Genomic DNA, 23,677 nt, shown 5'->3' with positions numbered 1-23,677 from the left:
TTGTGATCTTTCACTGTGTTTAGGTACATACATAAACAAGAGCACATAAGCACGTGTTATAAGAGAAACGTCGTACATACATACGGCCGGCTTCGTTAAGAATATTTTGCCTCTTCATAAGAAAATTAACTGGTGAAAATTACTGCATTAAAGTCTTTTATACGTGTATTTCGTAACACTTTATTTGATACAATGGGAAAACGAAAAGCTAGCGATATTGCAGGAAATCCAAATCAAGATTTATCTGATTTTTTAATGGGTACGTTGTCACTACATAAATGTTCTTAGAAGTTAATTAATGGCAATATTTTCATATCAATTGACATTTATAACCTTGGATATTGATGTATAATTGTATGGAGTACATCAATTTTATAACTGTAAATTTCTGTTTTTCTTTATTTCTGATTAATGTGAAATTATAGAATTAGCAAATTATGAGAGGAATGTAAATAAAAATATATACAAGTATAACGCTTATCGAAAGGCGGCTGAAACTTTAAGTAGTTTATCAGAAAGAATAAAAAATGGCCAGGAAGCAAGAAAGCTACCTGGGATTGGGGAAAAAATTGCCAAAAAAATTGATGAATTTCTTAGTACTGGAAAACTACAGAAATTGGAAGATGTATGTATTTTAATCCATTTCATAACAAAATATGTTCTTGACTCTTCCATTTGTTTAGATCAATAAGGATGAAAGTAATGTTGCAATTAATTTGTTAACTCGTGTATCCGGTATTGGACCTGCAAAAGCAAAAGAGTTACTGGATGCTGGTATTAAAAGTTTGAATGATTTAAAGAAACATCAGGATAAATTGAATCATCATCAGAAGATTGGCCTTAAGTATGGCAAAAAAACAAAATGAAGTAATCATAAAAAATGGATTCTCTCTATAGAAACATTTTTGTCTCAGATATTTTGAAGATTTTGAGAAAAAAATTCCTAGAGAGGAGATTGAACAAGTTGAAAAAAATATGAAAGATGCTATTACAGAACTGGGTAGTCAATATATTGTAACCATTTGTGGAAGCTACAGACGTGGTAAAGAGGAAAGTGGAGATATTGATGTTTTATTAACGCATCCAACATACACTTCTAAAGAAAAAGAATCAAAGAAAAAGATTTCACTTTTGAAAGATGTTGTAGAATGTCTTGAAAAAAAGAAATTAATCACAGATACAATATCCTTTGGGCCAACCAAGTTTATGGTACATCAACATTATAAAAAATTTTTTTAATTGAAACAATTGTATTTTAAAATTATTTCATTCTTAGGGTGTCTGTCATCTTCCAAATAATGACAGTAAGCCATATAGAAGACTTGATATTAGGCTGGCACCTTATGATCAATATTATTGTGCTGTATTGTATTTCACTGGAAGTGATCTTTTCAATAAAAGTATGAGGGCACATGCCTTAGAAAAGAAGTACACATTGAATGAGTACTCGTTGAAACGGCTCACACCTGAAGGTAGATAAAAGTATTAGTATAAAAGTACAAGACTGAACGCACACGTATACATTTGACTGTATTCGTTGTAGGAACTCCGGGAAAGGCAGAAACTATTACGTGCGAAGAAGATATTTTTCGAATTTTAGAATTACCGTACAAAGTACCAAAGGATAGGAACTTATAAATATTGATGGTATTTATTTTGTACTAGATTGTTTCTATAAGCTATTTTGATATATATTTATATTATGTAAACATTAACCAAGATTAAATTATTTGTCATGTTTATTTATAAAAATAAAATACAACGTTTAAAGTAATTATTTAAAGCTCAAATCAATATCATTACATATTCGTTAATGTTAACAGCATTATTAAATATAACGCACTGTTCTTTTATATACTTTTGTTTATACTAGTGCGACTTTACATTTCAAGAAGTAGTCATAAATGTATAATACCTTAATACGTACTTATGTTTTTATATAGTCATAATAATGTCCTTTCGATAAAGAAGATACCCGACTATTGCCCACACAGTTGTCGTCCATAAATTCATAGCAAGAAGAGATGCGTGTGAAGGCCATGGGATGGGCCATGACCATGGGAACAAATCTTTTGTTAAAATGTGACCCACATAAAGAAAAATTGGGTTTGTCCCTACGAAGAAAAAATGTAAGACATATAATTTGTTGTGTAAGCATTGCACGCTCTTACAATTTACACAGTAATACGTACCCGCATAAATAAATGGAGCTCCACCCCAAACTTGTTTGTAATCAACAAGAGTGTACAAAATTGCATATAATAAGAAAGCAAAACTGGAACAGGTCAAATCGAACGATAAGGTCATCATTTTTTTGCTAACTGGAATTACTCCATTAAACTTGGAAAAACCACATAAGATTCCAGCAATAATACCCTAAGTGTTTTGTTTTATTAGTACAAATTGTTTCACTTGTTGACGAAAGTTTGTGTTATTACTTACCGTTAATACTGCCCATAGAAACCATCTAATCACTCTACCATTATACTGATAATACATTAATAAAATCTTACCAGCATGAACACCCAGATAAACAATAAATATTGCTGATATAGTATTCATTAATCCTGCAATATAGTTACAGTTACTAATATCGATAGAATTATAAAAAAAACATGTAATAATCATGATTCTTTTGTATCTGAAAGTGTACCTTCAGGATCGTAACGTGAAATTTGGCCATACATAGGATCCATTGTCTTGGAGTACGTATGATTTCCAAAAATAGTCCTATCTATGTAACCAGCTGCACCAGCGGTACAATTCACGTATTTTCCTCGATGATCATACTTTCCTCCAGGTCCAAAGTAGCCTTTTGGACAACCAGGTACAGGCAGAAGGAACGTAATAAGAGTATGGGTAGTTACAATGCCGGCCATAATCAACCACTGGGGCCAACTATCCAAGATATCTCGGAACGAAGCGAAACGTCCAAACTGGAGTAAGGTATCCTAGTGAGTTATTTATTGTTGATGCATCAGATGAATGTAAAAGTTTCATATGATAAACATTATCATGTACAAACTTGTGAATGAGGTTTCATGAAAATTGTTTCCAGCGTGGAGCATACGAAGTAGGATACAGCTAGTAATTGAAGTACTCCAGGAAAACGAAGATCGCTCAAAGATTTTAATTGAATTTTTTGAATTAAATTCGTTGAATTTAATATCAGTCCAAGGAATATTAATATTAGCGATCGTCGAACACAACGTAATGTTATTTTTAGGCGCGAAGCTGTTACACGGAGCTCGGCACGCTTTGATATTGTTATTGTCAGACCCATAATCCATGCAAACCTATAAATTTACCTAATTAGTGAGAGATATGAAGTATAATATAAATAGTAACTCACCAGGGAAGTACTAAATCTGCTACAGTAAGTCCAAACCATGTACTATGATTAAAGAAAACATATTTTCCACCGCCATTGTTGACAAATATCATTAACAGTATACAAATTCTGTAATAATAGAATCAATATCATATATGAAACAAAAGACATGAGATATGCGATGTGAAAATGGATAGTACCCCCTGAACGTATCCACTGATCTTATTCTAGTACTAGCTTTTGTAGTTCTAATTACTGGATGAGTTGTGCTTTCTGCTTCCTGAAGTCTAACCAAATCCTAAGAACAATATCACCTGAATTATATGCATTAAATTATTAGAACAAGCAAGAATTAAATTATAATATATTTACATCTTGTACATTTTCAGGTGATAATCTGCCTCTTATTACTCTTATAATCACCTTTGATGTTGTCCATATAATTGCTAATAAAGTATATACCATAAATGCTGCAAAAATTGCTGTAAAGGTAATGCATTATTAATGCTTTCTTATTAATTATGATTCTACTAAATCGAGTAAGAAGATTGTAATTTACGCAAATAGCTTTCTGATGGTTCACGTTTAATCTCAATCTCAGGACATTGAGGTCCTACTAGTTTCCATCTATAACTACCATGTTCTTTGAAGGTATATGTGGTGCTAGAAGAGATATGAATACGTATATAGGTAAAAGTAATATGTATAATTATAGCATGTAAGGATAGATGCTTACTGACAATATTCATAGACTCTAGCAGATTCAATTGCTGCATAGTAAATGTGCAATGGGTATTTTGTGGATATTACCAGATTTATTTCAGTTGAAGGTGCTAAACTGGCCATTCGCATACCAGTACCCTATAAACAGATGTTGATATTATATTTAGGATTTAAAACTTGAAAATTACCTATAAAGAATATAAACACATACCCAGTATGCATCCCATGCTATGGAATAACAGATGACAGGATAATAATACAAATTTAAAATATTAAGACACGCTTCATCTATTCCAAGTGTGACATTTGTATTATTACAAGGATTCAGAATGTTACTTGTCATCTTGAGCAACTTGTTGCAAACAATTATATTTACACAACAGATAATGCTTTTTACATGTGTTCATATGATCCTTTCCATAAAATACAAGGTGAATTCATATCTAGAATGAAAATATTCAATAAATTCATTCTTTCATCATTGTTTCTAATAAATTTTCAATAGGAAACAGAATCGCAAAATAATCTATGCTTTGATTTATATATTATTTGAAATTGCAACACGCAAGTTGCGCATTTTTGCATACTTTCACACGACTTTTTTTTTTTCTTTCATGTTCAATATCGTGAAAGTAATTAAACCTTATCTATTCGTTTCAAAACAGCAATTACACTCGACTGATTGATTTACCGATCAAATGTCAACGAATCATTGAAATTACGATATAATCGAGAAAAACAATCACAAGTCGTACATAAATACAACGCACTTCGACTAGAACGGAATAACTTTCTGCTGGAAACAACTGGAAATGAATACAATTTAGACGTCAAATTTCTAGGATAATGACGCAAATACGACTGATTAATTTGCGGTCACGAGTATCAAAATTGCGTAATTTGTCTATTATGTAGAGAAACAAAGAAATTACTGGTCGAACGTTGCACCGTTCAAATGCGTTCAAAGCAGTATGACCAAGTATGACGGATACACGGAAAAAATAGCGGTATTCCCCATTCTTAGTATTCCCCAATATTGGTACAATTAGACAGATTAATTCTATTTACTTTCATTGATGATTCCTTAAAGACATTCTCAATATTTATATTTACGACGAATGCTTGTACTAACCTCAATTCTATTACTGGTTTTATTTAGTTTTAACATTATTCTATTATATTTATTGATACTGATTAGCTTTTTGGATAATACAAAATCGAGTAATTACTATGAAACAAATAATTCAAATTTGTAATTTAAAAAACACGTATTTTATTTGATTCGAAGAAAAAGGAAATACAGTTACCGTATTGTTCAAGTGCGCCTGCACATGCTGCATACAAGCGATGCAGGCGTAGAAAATTTAAATTTTAAAAATGACATTCAAAATCAACATTTCGAATAAATGATCGAAAGAGGTGCGATATATCGAAATTTAAGTATTGCAAGTACCAAAGAAAATCGAAATCGATTCGATACCTATAAGATGGTGCTGTTATCGGTTTGATCCTTTCATGAAAGTATCGGTAAGAATAAAATTAATATATTATTGGAATTTGCTGCATTAATAATCATATTACAGAAGATATTATGTTATAAGTATAATATTACAAACTTAATTAGGCATAAAATTCGAATTTAAACGATAAGAAATAATCGAATATATCTTCCGTTATATCGTTTAATATATCTTTCATAACGAGTTAATTGCTATTGAAATATCGAAATAAGTAAACATTGTCAGTTATACGAGAGACGCTAAAGATTTATTAGTCATCATTAATCACTTTTCACAAAAAATATTGATTGTACATATAATACTTGTTGGTTTTTGTAAGATGGAAACACCGAAGATATACTTAATCCTATACATAGATAATAAAGCTTTCTTTTTAAGGAATGACTATTGTTCAAATACCTACGAACGATATACAAGATTTGCGTCGTTAATTTAGGAGGCAGGAAGAAGGGGCAATTTTCTTAAAATATGTAAGTAAATCTAATCTTTGCCATGGTTATTTTTTAAAATTTCCAATTGTGTTAAAATTTGTATAATTTTTTATATTAACTCAACAGGTTGTTAAATGTTGCAATGCCCCTATCACGATGAAACAGTGATTTTAATAAGCTATCTATGGCACTAAATTTGAAAATTTGAGAAAAGTTCAATTCCAAACTTGAATTCCAACAACTTCGTCCTCGAACCACTGTACTGGTTCCTCTATGAAAAAAGCCCATTTTTCATCACTAGACGGTAGACAGGAAACTGCGAAACTCACTAAATAACACGTACGATAATCGGTGATACGATATTGATAATGATAAGCCATGATAAATTTCACGGATATGGCTTATTTGTGTCAAATCTGAGTCAGATATTGATTTGACGTGAACATGATCGTTTCTCTATATTTGTTGTTCATATTCAGTCGGGATAGAGTTTTATATATTTTTACTAAATTGATTTCGAATAAAAAATATAAAATAGAGCAGTCGAGCACTGATACCGCGGTTATCCACCAGATTCATTCTGACGATGAGGAACCTTCAAGGTAAATGTGTTAAATTATTGCATATCGTGATTTTATCATATAAAAGTATCGAAAAAGTGCATTCGTATTATGTTGCAGTGTTTTACCGGTTATCATCAAATCACCTGTTGCCAAGGACAATTTATACTATAATATGAGCATTAAACATCGCCCGCATTGTGTAATCTTTAATCACTCAACTTTTGACCCTGGTCTGGGTGATAATCGTAAAGGAACTGAGGTTGACGTAGCAGCTATAAAAAAGACTTTCTCTGGATTGGGCTTCAACGTGACAGTTCACGATGATTTAAAATTTAGTAAAATCAACGATGAGATATATAATCGTACGTTACTTTTGATTTTTTCATGAATTTATAGAGATCTAGTGAACGAAAATATTATTCTTTCGTTAATTCATCTTTTGATTCCAAGAAAACTTTGATCCTTTGACGAAGGAAAACGAACAGCAATTATTTTCTATCCGTTCATTCAACCCTTTGAGTACGAAACGCTTCAAAGTTGAATCTTTTACATAAAATAATTCTTGCTATTGTTGAAGAAAATATTTGTTAAAAGTATACAAGGTGAACGAATGAAAATCGTTAACTGAAGATTTCAATATTGGTTCTAAATACCCAAAGGGTTAACAAAATTGAATCCACGCTTTGAAGATACCTTGTCACCTGTTCTGTGTTCTCAGTTACACAAGAGGATTATACGGATCATTGTTGCATCTGTATCTTTGTATTGACCCATGGTGATGCTAATGGTAACATACGTGCGCGGAATTTAAGTTATCCTTTGACATATATATGGAAACCGTTCACCGCTGATAGGTGTCAAACGTTAGGTGGAAAACCGAAACTCTTCTTTATACAGGTACGTAAAATAGCTCGTAAAACTAGTATCGAGGATATTAACACGTTAAATGTCTCAATTTGACAGTAGTGGCAGGGCCTCCATAACACGATTTTGCGTCTAAGAATGCAAGAAGTGTAATGTTTACTTGAATATTAATCGAAATTAGTTATACAAGCTTTAACGTTAATTTTATAAATTTTATTTGAGATACTTTTTTTGTCATATAGGAGCCCCGAAATCTCAGGGCCGGCCCTGAGTAGAGGGTCATTGGAGACCGACGGTGTTAATAACCGCAAATCAAATAATGATTACTCGCTTGTAGGCTTGCAGAGGCACGGAGTATGACCCCGGAGTTACTATGTTGCCGTGCAGCAAAACGGAAACGGATTCCAGTAGTACTTCTTACAAACTCCCAGCTCAAGCGGACTTTCTAATCGGTTATAGCACAGTTGATGGTAAGAAGTGATTAAACTTCTGATAGAATGATTAATTAATCATCGTTTCATTGAAACATTTTTTTGGTATCTTCAATATTTTAACGTTTGGTTAATACGTTATATTGTCTTTATTCAAAGATCATGTTTCGTGGCGAAGTTCAACGAAAGGATCATGGTATATACAAACATTGTGCGACGTCATCGACAAACATCGGACGACGAACGATCTGGTAAAAATGTTAACAATAACATCGCGTATAGTCGCAACTTCCCACGTTTCGAATCACGAGAATCCTTGGATAAGTAATATGGTTCAAATGCCTTCTTATACTTCGACGTTGACTAGGGATATCTATTTTAAACCGACAAGTTAATCATTTTGAAAAAAATAACAATTGTGCATTCAATGGAATGATGAAGGAAAAAGTTGCTTCTTATTTTGTTAAAAGGAGATTTTTCATATTTATTTTCTTATTATTACTCTATTAGCATGTTCATTTATTTACGCTATGTAATTTATTTGATCTGCTTTAGTAGATATATAAGGTAATATTATTTAACCGAAAGGAAATATATAATTTTTGTTTACAATAATTTTACAAAACGTTAAAAATGATTTTATTTTGAAAGAACGTGTCTCCTATTCAACTAGAATAAAAAATCAATCCTTCTCAACTGACAAATTCCTTAAGAAATATTTTTCCTTCAACACTTCACGAATGATCGTTTCCAATTTCTCTTCAATTTTTCGATCGTTCCACTTTGTCTTGATCTCCAATTTCGACCTTCGTTCACATTTCCTCCTTTTTCATCTTCCTTCGGTGCAATATTTTTTGGTGAATTTCTCGAGCACTTGTTCCTGCTCGATCTCCCATCGGTATTTAATTGGCTCTCAGCACCGAATCGCTGTCTGCCCTTGGAAAAAAAAAACCTCGTTAACTTTAAACAAGCGATGCCTCCAATTATCGGCTGTTGAAAAAAAATATCCTATTTGGCAGAAAACCGTGTCGCGGGGCTGAAATTCGTTAGAAATTTTTCAACTTTCAAAATCGTTCGCGGTATATTTTTAAAATATAGGGTGATTTGAACGTGTTTATTTAAATGCTGAAACATCATGTTGTTGTCCCAATCTCTATCCCTAAGGTAGAGGAACAGCATGGCACGATCGTCGTCACTCTCCTGTCGCATGTCGGCATCAAATTGTCTCTCCCTTGTCTGATTCGCGAGAAACAACAGTTTAATCAACAATTTCCGTTGACACAATTCGTGTTGCTCGTCAATTGAAAATTGGTTCAGGGGAATGATCGTTTGCGTTGCGTTTCCCGGTGTCGATTGCGAAGGACGATGACCAGGGTCATGGCGGAGCGCTTTTAGCGTCGACGGCTATTCGGGAGCCGCGAATAGGGGCGACATTGGAGGAGATGTTGGAATAGGAAGGGGAGAGACTCGGAGTTAAGGTAAAGGTGCGTGTTCACCGGTAAACGCTTTGATTTCGTGGCATTAGTGTCCTGACACGAAATCCATTGTTATGACAATACTTACGACAAATTGATAGCAATTTTTATGGTGTCAACAGGAAGTGAAAGATTCGGAAGAAATCAAGTGTCATGACAACGATGACAAAAGTCATGGCACCAAGTGCCACTGATTTTACTGTTACGTGAAAACGTCCTTTTTTCCGAAGTCGCTTTAGATATCTGTAGATCGTGAATGAATAAATGATAAATAATAAGGGAAAATGCAATTGCTAGAAAGAAGAATTGGTCCACCAGTGGAGACACACCTTAAGTCAGTAGGGTCAGGAGTTTGCGCGAACAGATCAATACTGCCCCCGCACGTGGATCGCTCTCTCTCTTTGTCTATTTTCACCTCCTACATCCGTTTCACGGATGCTGCCGCGTCTCTTTTCTCGAAAAATATCTCACGTCTATCCATCCCTCTCCCTCTTCTTCCATCTCTATTCTCCCATTTTTTCAACTCCCCGCGAGTCTGAGTACGCGCGTCTTTTTCTAGCTCTTTAATCTGATTCTTCAACTTCCGTCGCTGGTGCCACACCATTCCCGTCCTTCTTTCATCGTCCACTGGCCCCGCTAACGCACCGCTTAATTCCTCTCTTCGCCTTGGCTCGCCACCCTTCTTCCTCTTCCCGTTGCGCCAACACTCCAACGAGCCTCGATTTCCGGCCGGTGAGCGGATCTTTGCACGAGTCTGCCTCTTTCATCGACCTCCCCTCTACAACCTCTACATATGTCCTCCTTCTTCTTCCGTTCAAGATGCTTCTTGCCCGCCAGTTGTCTTTTCTCGTTCTCTTTAATCCTCTATATGTACTCCTTACCAGTTTCCTCTCACGCGTCAACACCTTTCTTCTCTTTCACTCTCCTCGTCAAGTTATTCGATCTGGTTATCTTCACTTAATTTGTCATTTATTTCTGGCATAAGATAGGCAATTAACAAGCTAAAGTGAACTAGAGCGAGATTCGCTCAAGAGCCAACCTCTTTTCGGCCATTTCCGGTCAGGCTGGAAGTGGGAAAAAAAGAATTTTTTTTTCGGTCATTCGTTGAGTTTTTGACAGAAAGTCTAAATTTTAAGTTGGCTAATAATTAGTATGATCATTATGGTAATTATATCAAAATAGGGGCGTATCATTTTTCAATCGAAACTTTCCACTTGCCACCCTACAAAATTAATATAGTATTATGATATATAGGTTGATGTTACACTACTTGTCTGTTTATTTCTTCAGGGCTGACCTAAATTCGAGCTCACTTGTCGCCTCTGAAGCGGTGCTTCTCATCGGGTAATTTGATTAGCCATTCACCTTCAGGGATACGGCAAGATGAACAGACAAAATTGGTGTCTCTATTGATGTTGGATCATTCCGTAAACCCATGAACTTTTATTTCAATCGATCATCTTTAATTTCAGTCTCTCAATTACTATTGTAAACCATGACCATTACTTTCTTAACACCCTGTACGCAGATCCCTCTGGATTCTCTCAGTCTCGTGTGGCGTACGACCCTTCTCTATTTGTATCGTAACCTCTCCCGGTCTTCCTTTTATCTTTCTCCATGTTCTACCCCTCTTTTCAACCTACCCTCTCTGCACAACCCCCTGTATAAAACCGTCTCTCTCGCTCTTTGATCCACCCTCGTTTTCCTACTTTCATCTCTATCCTCAACTTGATCTCTCTCTAGCTTCTCCTATCTTTGCTCCGCTCTTCGACTATCGTTTTAGCCGAGGTTCGTAGTTTCTGCACACAATTCTCTCTATCTTCGTCATCGTCACTTTGTCTATCCGTTTCATCCGCCGTGAGAACGTTCGTCTTTGTCGCGTTAAGCCTAATCCAAAGGACGCGTCTTTGTTGGTCTCGTTGTTAGATTTAGAAGGTTCGTTGCTTCCCTTTCGTTGTTTCGAAGCAGTTTTCAGCTCTGTCGCCGTTTCCCTTGATCTTTCCCTTTGTCGCGTCTCTGCTTTCATACCCTTTCTTCCTGGATATAGCGTATTCTGGTACGACCATTTATTTCATATTTATTTTTGAATCAGTAAAAATTTCAACTGTTCTAAGCAGAAGCGATAATAATCGAATAATAGTAATATTAAGTTCCTTCGCTTATCCCGTATACTCGATACTTATGTTCTATCGTCATTTCGTTTGACGTACGAAGCTTTTCCGCTTTCAAGCGTAGTCTACTTCTATCAGCTTCACAGTCCACATTTTAGTTTATCCGTTCCTCTTTGTGTCTATCTGTCAGTCTTTTCTCGTATTAGCTTCCATTCACTCGGCTGTCTATCTCACCATAGGTTTCTGTCACTTTTCTACCTAACCTTTTGCTTTTTCCCCGCAATATCTCTTTATTCGTGTCGTTTTCACTAACTTCGTCACGCGTTACCTTCCACTTTTTAGCGCATCCTTTTAATTTCACAATTTTTCTGCATTTCTGGCACTGTTTTAACTTTCTACGAAAACAGATCCAACTGTAACAGTTTTTGGCTTTTACGAAAAAGTTTTCTAACCGGATTTTCATTCGTCCGGTGTTCATTTTCCATTTACTTCATTTCATCCAACTTTCTAGCCAATTCTATTTCTACCTCTATCTTCTCAACATTTTCTCCCTCTGTTTGCATTTATCTTGTCGAGTCGTCCCTCTTATTACGCTTTTCTTTCTCCTTTCAGTTGCTTCTACGTTTATCTTTCCTCCGTTCCTCAATATTTTCCACTTATACTTCTCTCCTCTCTTCCTTCACAGCTATCATTCTGATTTTCCTACTCAGGCACTACTTCTCAACATTTTCCATCGCTACCATTCCTCGTTCACATTTCCGCTCTTTTTCACAGTTCTCATTTTTCTCTTTTTTCCACGTTCAGCTTCTATCTTCCTCTTAACATTTTCCACCTGTACTCATCCTTCTCTTTTCAACACCCTTTCATTCCTCTCTCGTTTCTCACAGTTTCCATTTTCATCTTTCCTTCTTCCACCCTTAACATTTTCCACCTCTACCCTCTCCTTTTCGCGCTGAGCCAACATCCTCGTACCAGGTCTCGCTCTCCCTCAAATAATTCCCCTCTCTATTTCTCTCTCCTCCATCCTTCTCTTTCACCCTCAACATTTTCCACTTCTCCTTCTCACGCTCAACCAGCACGCTCGTCCTGTTTCTCTTCATCTGTCGGGGAGCTTCCATCTTTATCTCTCTCCCTCTGCGACACAACCCCCTGGCAAGGTGGCGGTCCAGCGCGCAAAGCGTATCAGCCGTACGGGATGCTGAATCTGGAGAGTAGATTCAGTCGTACGCCTGGCTCCCTTCTGTCGCGGCCTGTTCACGTGCGGGTCGCCCGCGAGCCCACGAGCCTTGTTAAAAGCGTCCGCGTGTCGCTAGACTAGCCAATTTTCTCTACACCCTTATTCGTCACGCGTCTCGTCGCTTCATTTCTTTTCTAAGGTGCTCTGTTTTTCATTTCTTTCGCTTCTCCTAGACAGCTGATCCTTCGGGAAGAACTTGGTTGCTCGCGATCCGATCCTGCAGGAAAAAAGGCGAGGGTAGGATGGAGATTCTCACGTGAGAGGCGTGTTCCTCGGTAAGTCGCCATCGTTACCGAACTTGTTCCGTTTCCGCTGGAGAAACCTGCGACTGGCCTCTACTTCTTCCGCTTTTCGAGCTTACTCTCGTTCGTTCGGACTCGAAGAGGTCGCGGGATACATCGATTTTAGGGAAGGGAACGTGGTTCGAGGGGATGAACGCGTAAAGTCGATTCGCAGATGCTTTTCAATGAGATTTCCGATATTCTTATCGGTTAAACTTCGGTTTCGTTTAATCCTCGAGTAACACCTGCAAGCTTGTAATTCATCCTATCGAATCCTAAAGGTAGATTGTAAAATAGTTAAAGGGTCCACGATCGAGGAAGAGAATAAGGATTTAGAGACATGTGGTGATGGTAAAAATAAACAAAGATCACTCCTTGACAGCGTGTCGCGGTTTGTATACAATCCTGTGTGCTTTCCTTAAAGTATTTAATTCAATCCTCATTGTCATTTCCAATTTCTATCTCGTGGCACGACAAACAATCTCTCTCTTTCTTTTCTCTTGTCCCACTTCTTTCCATCTAACAATCCCTGCAATTGAGGATATCCGCTTCTGAAAATGTTGAAACGATCAAGCCATCTCGTCGAGTGGATTTTCTTCTTGAAAACAAATCGGACAGATTCTTAAACCATTTAATCCTCGACTCTCACATTTTCTTCTTCTATCCTTTCCTTTCCCTTTTCCCGTTGTTGTACCTTCTTTTTTTAACCGGTTCAGAAACGATTCGCGGTCTACCGAGACTGAAACGGGCTTTCAACCGTGCCAATTCATCCGGCGACTTTTCTACAAATTTATAACGAGCCGACCTCTCTATTTATTCCTGCTTGCGGCTCGCCGCGTTTCTGCTCGTTAATTTCTCTCTCTCTCTCTCACTCTCTCTTTATACTTAATTAGTAAGCGATTTCAGTAACGAGCCAGCCTTTGTTCTCGTAACAATTATATACGAGGTTAACCGTTAGGTGGCTTGGTTTTATACACGATATTATCGCATGTTACCGTTTCTCTATTTTCGACATTTTTATTTACGTTAATTCGTTGCTCTTTTTTATTCTTCATCGGTGATGTTTATATGCGATGTTCAATCGTATAGGTTGACGTGTAGATTTATCGATTGTTGGTTTTAGCTAGTTGGAGAGCTTAATGCGATGGGTCTGATTGGCTATAGATTACAAACACCGGATGCGAACGTTTTAATTGGTTTCCGCAAAGGGTGGAATAGAGTGGTAGTAAAAAAAAAAAAAAAGTGAAGAAAGATAGACGCTTGATACTGTAAGAATTAATTGAACGAGTTGAAATTTTTCAAAAATTAATCCAAAGCTTCTAAAGAAATTTAATTCTTCGAAGATTTTTCCGAAACGAGACACTTTTGCCGCTTCGTTTCCCGAGAAAACCGCGCCTTTTCTTCTGCTCCTTTTTTTTTCACAACCGCTCGCGATGTAAAGGGTTAAACGAATTCGCCTTGAAACCGTCATAAAATTGTGAAGATGCTTTCTGAATGCTCTTAACTCTCTTATCGCGATTTCCAGCGAGGAAAGTCGCTGAAAAGGCTCGAGATGAAAGATGGAACATGTGAAATCGCGTTTTCAAAGATAAGCAGAAAATTTCTCCAGGAAATCCTGCTTTTAATTAACACATAGCATTTAGTACAATAAGAAATACAAATAACAAGGTTCAGTTATTTTCACAGAGAGGTTGTAATTGGAAAAATGATGTAATTAGAGAAATCCTATGACGCTTCGTAAACGCATTCGAAACGAGGTCGGTAGTTTTTAATCGACACCTCGTTCCATTACCTCCATTCAAATTCTTCGACGAAAACACTAAAGTCCAATTAAAAGAATTCTCGTCGAGCGTATTCGTGATCGAACACTCTCGTACAATGTTCAATCCTCGAACTAGATTTCGATTTTCTCGTTTTCAGGTAACCGACGTGAGAAAAATAACACACCCTCGTCTCCGGAAAAAGAAGAAAAGGAAGAAGAAGAAGAAGAAGAAGAAGAAGGGAGAAAAAACAAGCCGGTTCACGAACGAATTAATAATGCCGAACGAGAGGAGCACAGAGGATCGAGTGAACTTTACGTGAGTACACCGGCCCCAGGTCATGACCCGACGACCCAACGTGTCCGATATCTGGGCCACACTTGAATTTTAATCCACGCTGCAATTGCCGCCGCGGTCGATTAGCTCTTCCACCCGTTTGCCCGACAAGTTTACCGAGCTTTAACTTTTGCTTCAAACCTACCTGCCTCTCCTACCCTTTCGATGCTTAAACGTCAGCTCTCCACCAAAAAAAATAAAAAACGATATCCTTCTGTACGAATTTTATTGGATTGTCTGGCGGGTTGGGATCAATAGCGACTATACAGTGGTTACTCGGTACCTATTGGAAAAATAAAAATTGCAGAAAATGAAATGGACGCGTAAGTGGAATGAAAGGGGAAGAAAAATAGTGTTTCGATTCCTCAGCTGTATGAATTAAACCGATTAGCATTCCTCTCTTACAAGGGTGCTCGACGAATGTTCAATCGCGATATTATGATTGTTCCATCGATGCTGGTTACGAGGAGCTGGAAAATTAGTGTCGAACAGATTCCAATCTTGAATGTCTCTGTGAACAGAGAGACAGCTCTTAATACCACCAGCATCCCCTCGTCTCTGAGATTCGCAAGTAATTAGAATTGGTCCTTTACTTAATTATCCATATTGGTCAAAGCGAGGCAGTATCCTTAAGCTTCGTGAAAAATTAATAACTGTTTAATGTTCTCGATTGGAAAAGTTTTAATTTTTCACAGGGCTGTTCCTTTTTTTTGTTACCTATTACATCTACCACCCTCTTATAATTGCTTACGTAATGAACGTTGAAACGATTTAGTTACAGGGGATTCCATAGTTACCCTAGAAAAGGACAAAAGTGAAGTTTCAACAATGGGGGTGTACGTGACAGGTGTGATCGGTGTGATAGTGTTTTATCTATCGGTATTGGGCATTGGAATTTGGGCAGCCATCGCGAAGAAGAAACCCTCGCGACAAGGGCAAGATGCGATGATGCTGGCGAATCGTGGCCTCGGCCCTATTCTCGGTTTCTTCACCCTGATAGGTGAGTTCTCGCATCGACAAACGTCTGAATAATTTAACCATTTCTATCTAATATAGCTGGGATTATCAGAATACGGTTTCCAAATCTGTTCGCTCTTCTCGAAACTGTAAGTCGGTTAAATCCGTTGAACGAGAAACTTTGCTCGAAGTGAATCTTCTTAATCAGGATTATCAGAATACGCTGGTTGGATCTTTGACTTTTCGAACAAATTAATATTCTAATAGCAAATCTATTCGCATTTCTTAGACATTTGTTTTTAAATCTTCTCCCGCGAAACTGCTGCTACTTCTTTGTTTCTTTTTTCCATTCGAACGTGTATGTTTTTATCGAGCAGCAGCAGTAGAACAGCAAGGAATTCCCTCTTTTGTCACCCCGTCAATTGCATTTCTCGCTCGGCCGTTCCCCGCATCGGCCATTTTATTCATAGTTCGCTTCCTTTTTTTTTTCTATTCCGTTTATTTCCTTTCGTTTACGCGCTTTCATTCTGTTCAACACACAAACTACCCCCTTTCTTTTTTCACCCATCCCGTTTTCCATCGCACCACGCAACCTCTTACCATCCACCACCACCACCACCGGCAACGTTTCATCTTACATTCAACCGTGCTCTATTTTCTCGCGGTGGAAATCATTTTTGCATCCCTCCATTACCTTAATGAAAGCTTCGCGAGGAAAATATGGCACGGAAAATACACCACCGAGCCATAACTATCTCTATTATACGATCCTCTGCTCGCTTCGAATGAATGGAAAGTGGCACCGATGAGTTGAGAACAGTTGAGAACGCGTTTCGACGTTTATTATTCCCGGTTACAGAGTCGCGTTTGGTCAACGTACGCGTCGCGGTTTACCAACTTCGCGGAAATATTTCGTTCAGAAATTTTGTGAAATATAAAAGAACGCTTCAAACGTCACAGTTTACAGTTGACCGGCGTTAATTCGCGAGGCATTTCCAGATCACCAGTCTCTAACCCCCTAACATTTTCCCTCGAAAGAGCGATTTCTTGCTTAATCGAAGGAGATTAATCGAGGATACGGTGTTCTCCATGTTTAGCCACCTGGGTTGGAGGCGCCTACGTGAACGGGACCGCTGAAGTCATGTTTACCAGAGGATTAGCCTGGTGTCAAGTGCCATTCGGTTACAGCATCAGTCTACTGTTCGGTACGCGAGATCTTCACACTTTCTAGCACGCATTAGCATGTTAACGTGTAACCTTAACCCTTTAACTGCCATACAACGAAGGGAGAGAGAGAATTAGATCGATGATGAGCGTTCGAACTATCAAGGTCGAGGACATTCGTCGTTCGATAAATATATCCTTTATACGTTCCAAGGTCTTATCTTTTCCTACCACATAAACAATAGAATGGAATTTTTAACATTTTCCTCCTGCCTTTATTTTTCAATTATTTTCATTGAATGAAATTTGTAAAATTAATCACTGGTAACTCCAATGCTATTTAACGCGTTAATCCAATTTTTCATTTCAAATCCTGAAGAATTCAATAGACCGATTACAAAATCTCTCGATTGGTCCATTCAAACACAGCCTGTACGTAAATTCAATTTATCCAGGAATCATTTTATTACCAACTTTTACCCATGGAAACGAGTAATGGATGTTCAACCCTTTTCGCTAACGATGTACCCACCTCCCCCCACCTATCTCCCACCTATCTCGTCCATACAAATCAGACCCGATTGAACTCCGATTAATTGAAGTTATACATTCGCAATGAAGTTTGCCTTTCACTTAACCGAAGCCTAATTAAAAGCGCGACCCGATAAGGACCTACCCTTCATTTTCCATTACCGCAAGCGGATTTCAATCGTTATCCTGCTGTCCTATCACTGGTATTTCTATCGGACACCGTCTCCAGAAATCGATGGCAGTTGAAGGGTTTTAATTGAATGAAAATTTTGTTGATGTTACGGGGAGGATTGGTGTCACAGGCGCGGTGCTGTTCGTACGACCCATGAGAAAAGCCGAGTACGTAACCATGCTGGATCCTTTTCAAGAAAGATACGGGGCCGGTGTCGGAGGTCTCCTGTTTCTACCTGCACTATGCGGTGACTTGTTTTGGTGCGCTGCTGTTCTCAGAGCTTTGGGCAGCTCGTTGACAGTGGTGATCGGATTGGATTCGAGTATCAGCATTTGTGGTTCGGCACTTTTGGCTGCTATGTAAGTAAAATTGTTGTTATAAAAACGGGTAGGATAAATTCCAGCGATTAATACAGTCTGGTAATCCTGTTACCCGTATACGTCACTCGATCCTTTGTATACCTGGTATGGTTTCAGGAGGTTTTCCATGTCGAAATCAATAAAATCTGAAGATGTTCCTTCGATTGTAGGTACACCGTGTTCGGTGGATTGTATTCAGTTGCGTATACCGATGCTCTACAATTAGCCTGCATTATAATCGGCTTAGGGGTGGCTGCACCCTTCACCGTTCTCCATCCAGCCGTATCCTTCGAGAAGAACATGGCTCCTCGTGAATGGCTCGGAGAAATAAAGAACGAAGATCTCGGCGAATGGGTAGACGGAATGTTGCTGTTGGTATTTGGCGGTATACCATGGCAGGTAGTAAACATTCTACGTCTCTTATTAGCGATCACAGATCGAATGATTATTTCTACGTGTGTACGTAACTGATTCTTTCAGGGCTACTTCCAGAGAATCCTGAGTATGCGAAGCACGTCGGTAGCGACGGTTCTTTCGATAGCATCGACTTTCGGTTGTATGATCATGGCATTCCCGTCAGCGTTGATTGGTGTCGTAGCTCGGGCTACCGATTGGTCATCCGTCGAGGGATTTAATAAGAGTATGCTAGCGAACGACGGAAACGCAGCTTTACCAGTTGTACTTCGTTACTTGACGCCTCAGTGGGTCTCCTTTGTGGGTGAGTTAAATTCCAACGAGGAATTCTATTTTAAAACACCCTGTACGTTTGACAATTGATCACCAGGATTGGGAGCAATTTCTGCAGCAGTGATGTCCTCAGCAGATTCAAGTATATTAGCCAGCAGTTCAATGTTCTCTAGGAACGTTTACAGACTCACGCTAAGACCTAAGGTGAGTGCCAATAACTTTCAGCGAAAAAGAAGAAACAAAAAGCAGGAATGAAGAAGAACAAAACGAATTAGTCTCTCTCTCTCTCTGTTCTACTTTCTCGTTTTTTGTTAAAGGCATCGGAAAGGGAACTGAACTGGATACTCAGGATCTCTGTAATAGTGATCACGATTCTGTCGACCTCAATTGCTCTCACAGTGGACAGCGTTTATTATCTGTCGTGAGTAGAGCCGCTTTAATCAATCCCTTTGATGGTTCACCGATTCCCGGCAATTAGTCAGGCAAACTAATTAACGTGGAAATTCTCTGTTTTAAAGGTATCTCTGCTCGGATCTTGTTTACGTAGTACTGTTCCCTCAATTGTTAACCGTGGTACATTGGCCCTCTTTGGTCGACACTTACGGATGTCTAGCCGGATATTTCATAGCTGTCGTTTTACGTCTTTGTGGTAAGGGATAATGAACGTCTCTTTGAGAAGAATAGTAATTAACGAGGAGAACTAATGGAGAAATATTCTCAGATTTTAATGAGTTTCTCTACGTCTCGGGTATAATTAGGGTGTTTCAAAATTACCCTGATAGGGCTGATCAAACGTGCAACAGTTATTTAAAATTATACGTTCATGTTTCAGGAGGAGAGAAGGGTCTTGGTGTACCAGCGCTATTCGAGTACCCTTTTTACGATACTGAAACGCAGACACAGAAATTTCCATTTCGCACCGGTGCCATGTTGGTTGCTCTGTTCACCCAGCTAATCACGAGTTTCTTCACGAGAAATCTCCTTGGAAAGGGTTATTTTCCTCGATGTTGCGATGTTCTCAGCGTTTATTCGCCAGGAAAATCGAAGGATCAGTCGGGGGTTGTGCAAAGTAGTTCTGGCGCTGCATTGATGGACACTTCTTCCGTTAACGTAAATCTTTTTATATTAAAAATTAATTCCGTTGAATTAATTACACCGTGTACGTTGTCTTCGTTTTCTTTCAGAAATCAACGTCAGGAATGGATTCGTGCGACGGTATCGGTCCCGGCAGCTACGAGGACGACCGCACCACCACCAATTCCGTGGATGACACGACGGACCGTGGTGAAACTGGTACGATAATCGGTGACCCATTCGATAAGGACGCAAAGGTGAATAATATCGGAATCGCAGTTCAGAAAGCAAACCAAAGCCTTCAACACCTCCAGACTCTACAAAGAAACACGATGCACACGAGTTCCATGAGTGGCAGACATACTCCCACTCCGAATCAATACGCTCCCATACAAAACAACGAAATGTCCCGGGGTCAAATTTTGGGCGTTCGAAATCTACGTGGTTCTATGGGCCAGATGTTGTTACCAACCGATCGGCCTGTCATTTCTTCGAGTAACAACGCCGGCATTGTAAACATTCCAACGAATTCAACGGTGACGACCCCCGTGACACCAGGGCCCCATTACACAAAGAGCATCGATGCCACCGCAGGAAATGAAAAGATAAGAGAAAATGAGAGGATCAGTATCGTGGACAGAAGCAACACGGAGTTCCAAACTGTTCCAGACAACATGTTGACTACCATCAACGTGAAGAAGAACGTGAAGGGGGTGAAGTTGGTTGGTATGGAGGGTGGAACGTTAAGGAGACCCTCGTTGCAGGTGAGCGACTTTAACGTCACCTCTGTGTAGCACAATTTTTATTTATTTATTTTTATTTTGTACTTGTTTTGAGTTATGTACAGCTGCTGAATTAAACGTTTGTGCAAAAGGAGATTTTTTTTTTTTTTTTTTCTAAGTAGTTCATCCTGTACCCTGATGGATGCTGACACTTCGGTAACACCTGCTTTTCCTGCTTTTTGTTCTTATTATAATTTGCTTCTTGTGGATGAAGTTTTGAAAACATTAGGATGGATGGATGGAGAGGTGACGTTTGTTAAAATGTATCTATTTAGGGCACGTTTTCACCGACACCGTCGGTGGAGCTTGTCCATATTTTGGATAGAAGGCAGAGTAGCGGTTCGTATGGACCTGGTTCTCTGTCGCCGGTTCCTATGGGCGTGGAGGCTTGCAAAACCCATGGAACGGCCTTGGAGGGACAAAGCGGAAACGAGCACTGTAGGATTAAGAGGGGCATCGTCAGGCATCACAGGTATTTATAATGCACAAATTATACTAAGGATACAAAGTGAATAATGATAATGATTTAGCACTAGTTGAGCTTAAAATAATGGTCATTGAACATCGTCTCCGATTGTACGTTCAAACGTTTGCGCAGTTTCAACGACACAGGAGATAGGACTTTGACCACCTTGGCCAGACAACCGACTTATCCTTCGATGCCGTTACGTCCAGAAGACTGTCGAATGACTTTGGTGAAGAAGGACAGAAGGACATCTACGATCTCCAGACACGGTTCGGTTACGAATGAGAAAGAGCTTAGTGGTTGTTCCACAGGATTAGTTATTTGCAGTCCTACGTACAGTATGTACAGTTCGGCCGTGAAGAATTCAAACTACTTTGTGACCGACGACGAAGCGGTCAGTAGATTTTGAGAATGGAAAAACGTTCAAGGAGCAGGAATTAATAGGAGGACAATCGAACCCCGTCTGATCAATTACGAGCTCGACTACTTTTTCACTCTTTTTTTTTTCACTCCTGTCAACCGGTCGTACAATTTTCTACCACTGCCCAATTTTTATGTGAGTATTGGAGCTGATCTCTTCAATGGAAGATCAGTTTTTTCGTCCTGTTTACTCGTGTCGAGAAAATTTGAGGAATTTTAAAGGTACGCCTTTTTGGTACTTGTAAATTTGCAAATGGTTCAACCAGGATTCTTTTTACTCACGGAGAACCTATTTTAAGCCAAATCGATGAAATTTCGTCCGACGTTTGGAAGATTTTTATCCCTGGAAATGATAAACCATTCAAACTTACAATTAAGATTACGATAAGATTTTAGTTAGCGTAATTCGTGGGTGTTAGTGGATCGTGAAGTACACTTTAAATGCATTCCCTCTTGTCTAGGTAATCTAGTTAATTATCCTTTGACACGTCATTTATATGTAAATTACACAGTTTCCATTCATTCCTGCACCAACGAACGCGTTTCAAAAGATGACTTTCGAGACGTTAATTGGTTGAGTCTCATCTCTAACAAAGTACTTAATTTACCCTTAAAAAATAAAGTGATTTATATATATTTTTTCATTATGTAAGTATTGGGTGGTCACCAATTTTTCATTGTCAAGCTTTTCCACCAATTTTGAGAAACTTTTACTCCCTTTAGACTAAAATATATTTAAAACCTACAACTGTGAACGCACAGTATTGAATCGAAACAACAGTATTACAAAAGTCAGAGAACACAAAGATTAGATCTAAGCTTGAAATCGCAATAATAGTCTTAACTTAGGTTCTCGTATTTCTACAAACCCTACGACAGATTAGAACTGTACGCTTTCAAAACGTTGCTCAATCAATTTTGCCATCATCAAATTACAAAAAGAAAAAAATTTTCATATTCCATATTTTATAATCATGTAGCTATTTTATGGAATGGTAAATTTTTTTTCAAAGCAATAAAAAAGAAAAGAAAATTTGGGAGATAATACTGTTTGCTCACGATTTGATATAAAATAAAAGAAAAGAGTACAGCTCTATTCTGTACATTCTAGTCTACTTAGGTAACAATGTCCCCATTTCAGACTGATTCAACGAGGACCCAAATTATTAAGCCCGTTTATAAGGTAATTGATTTTTGTACAAATCACGAACGGACGTCATCTTTTGCGTGACTCTGTATAGATAGAACGATCGATCAAAGAAAAAAAAAAAAGAAAGAAAGAAAGATCGAGGACCTTTGGCCAGTTGATCGTGTAACGTGTATGTACGTACACGTCAATAATTTTCGAGAGACACGATATACATTAGATGATAATTTATTTACAAGGTAGACTAGGTGATTTAGATGGTATAAATTGCTAAGAATGGTGCAACCACTTCTTGATGTCCAGTTTAAAGGAACGAAGGAAGATGAGGAGTGATGAGACAGGCATAGCTGTGAGAATTAAAGGCAGCAGCATGAGCTTCGCTACTCGAAACCATTTTATTTTCATTTGTAACACGAAAAAAGTCGAATTTTCCATTTTTCTAAACTTATATTCCTCTAAGGATTCTATAAATCTTCAGCTTCTTAAATTTCATCTTCTATAATTTTGGATCTTTAAATCTTCAGTTTTCTAAATCTCTAAATTCGAGTTTCTCAAAGATTTTCATTGAAAATCATTTTTCCTTCATTTTTAACATGAAAAGGATAAAGAAAAAGAGGAAGAAGATGGCAAAGGAATTTTTTTTCCAACCGGAAACTCGGTTAAAAGGAGAATAGTAGGGTCAAGAGTTTTCCGTCGCTCAACCTACTTTTTCGTACTCGTGAGGGAAGGTTAAGCTGCTGGATATAGAACGTCCAATGTATTACGTGCAAATTTATGATATTCCGATATGATAAAATACGATATTTTTCCACCGATATAATACGTCTAGTCTGTAGGATTTAATGTAAACAAACG

At 38.0% G+C, this 23,677-nt stretch overlaps 3 protein-coding genes and 1 long non-coding RNA gene across 11 annotated transcripts; 3 read left to right on the top strand and 1 right to left on the bottom strand.

Annotated features, from left to right (window-relative positions):
- The first annotated feature begins 117 nt into the window (after positions 1-117).
- Positions 118-2,800, top strand: LOC117609262 (DNA polymerase beta). The gene is made up of 7 exons (XM_034335363.2): positions 118-259; positions 426-625; positions 684-844; positions 915-1,209; positions 1,277-1,472; positions 1,544-1,647; positions 1,944-2,800. Exons 1-6 carry the CDS (start codon positions 193-195, stop codon positions 1,636-1,638), a joined length of 1,014 nt encoding a protein of 337 aa, XP_034191254.2. The 5' UTR covers positions 118-192; the 3' UTR covers positions 1,639-1,647; positions 1,944-2,800.
- LOC117609258 (heparan-alpha-glucosaminide N-acetyltransferase) lies at positions 604-5,501 on the bottom strand. Of its 8 annotated transcripts, none has more exons than XM_034335357.2 (13): positions 4,825-4,985; positions 4,266-4,497; positions 4,068-4,192; positions 3,891-3,994; positions 3,704-3,813; positions 3,532-3,629; positions 3,353-3,460; positions 3,026-3,296; positions 2,654-2,951; positions 2,443-2,567; positions 2,193-2,376; positions 1,928-2,114; positions 604-744 (listed from the first exon to the last, which is right to left on the bottom strand). In XM_034335357.2, the coding sequence occupies exons 2-12, from the start codon at positions 4,395-4,397 to the stop codon at positions 1,936-1,938; spliced, it is 1,734 nt and encodes a 577-aa protein (XP_034191248.1). In that variant the 5' UTR covers positions 4,398-4,497; positions 4,825-4,985; the 3' UTR covers positions 604-744; positions 1,928-1,935. The 8 variants fall into 8 exon arrangements, with proteins under 8 accessions (XP_034191248.1, XP_034191247.1, XP_034191249.1 ...); XM_034335356.2 differs by lacking the exon at positions 604-744 and adding an exon at positions 1,326-1,466; XM_034335358.2 differs by lacking the exon at positions 604-744 and having other exon boundaries at positions 1,723-2,114; positions 2,654-2,936.
- Positions 4,941-6,054, top strand: LOC143306072 (uncharacterized). The gene is made up of 3 exons (XR_013063453.1): positions 4,941-5,061; positions 5,343-5,581; positions 5,953-6,054. It is a non-coding gene; the product is annotated as an uncharacterized LOC143306072 (long non-coding RNA).
- A 6,628-nt stretch (positions 6,055-12,682) lies between these two features.
- LOC117609257 (high-affinity choline transporter 1) lies at positions 12,683-22,959 on the top strand. Its single transcript, XM_034335351.2, has 14 exons — positions 12,683-12,961; positions 14,888-15,045; positions 15,839-16,063; positions 17,118-17,225; positions 18,018-18,246; positions 18,417-18,645; positions 18,727-18,964; positions 19,031-19,137; positions 19,251-19,354; positions 19,452-19,582; positions 19,766-20,043; positions 20,118-20,771; positions 21,065-21,261; positions 21,388-22,959. The coding sequence occupies exons 3-14, from the start codon at positions 15,892-15,894 to the stop codon at positions 21,662-21,664; spliced, it is 2,724 nt and encodes a 907-aa protein (XP_034191242.2). The 5' UTR covers positions 12,683-12,961; positions 14,888-15,045; positions 15,839-15,891; the 3' UTR covers positions 21,665-22,959.
- The last annotated feature ends 718 nt before the right edge of the window (positions 22,960-23,677 follow it).

This window comes from Osmia lignaria, chromosome 14, assembly GCF_051020975.1.
Source record: "Osmia lignaria lignaria isolate PbOS001 chromosome 14, iyOsmLign1, whole genome shotgun sequence".
In the NCBI taxonomy this organism is placed as follows: Eukaryota; Metazoa; Arthropoda; class Insecta; order Hymenoptera; family Megachilidae; genus Osmia; species Osmia lignaria.
This window is presented reverse-complemented; position numbering and strand designations above follow the sequence as displayed.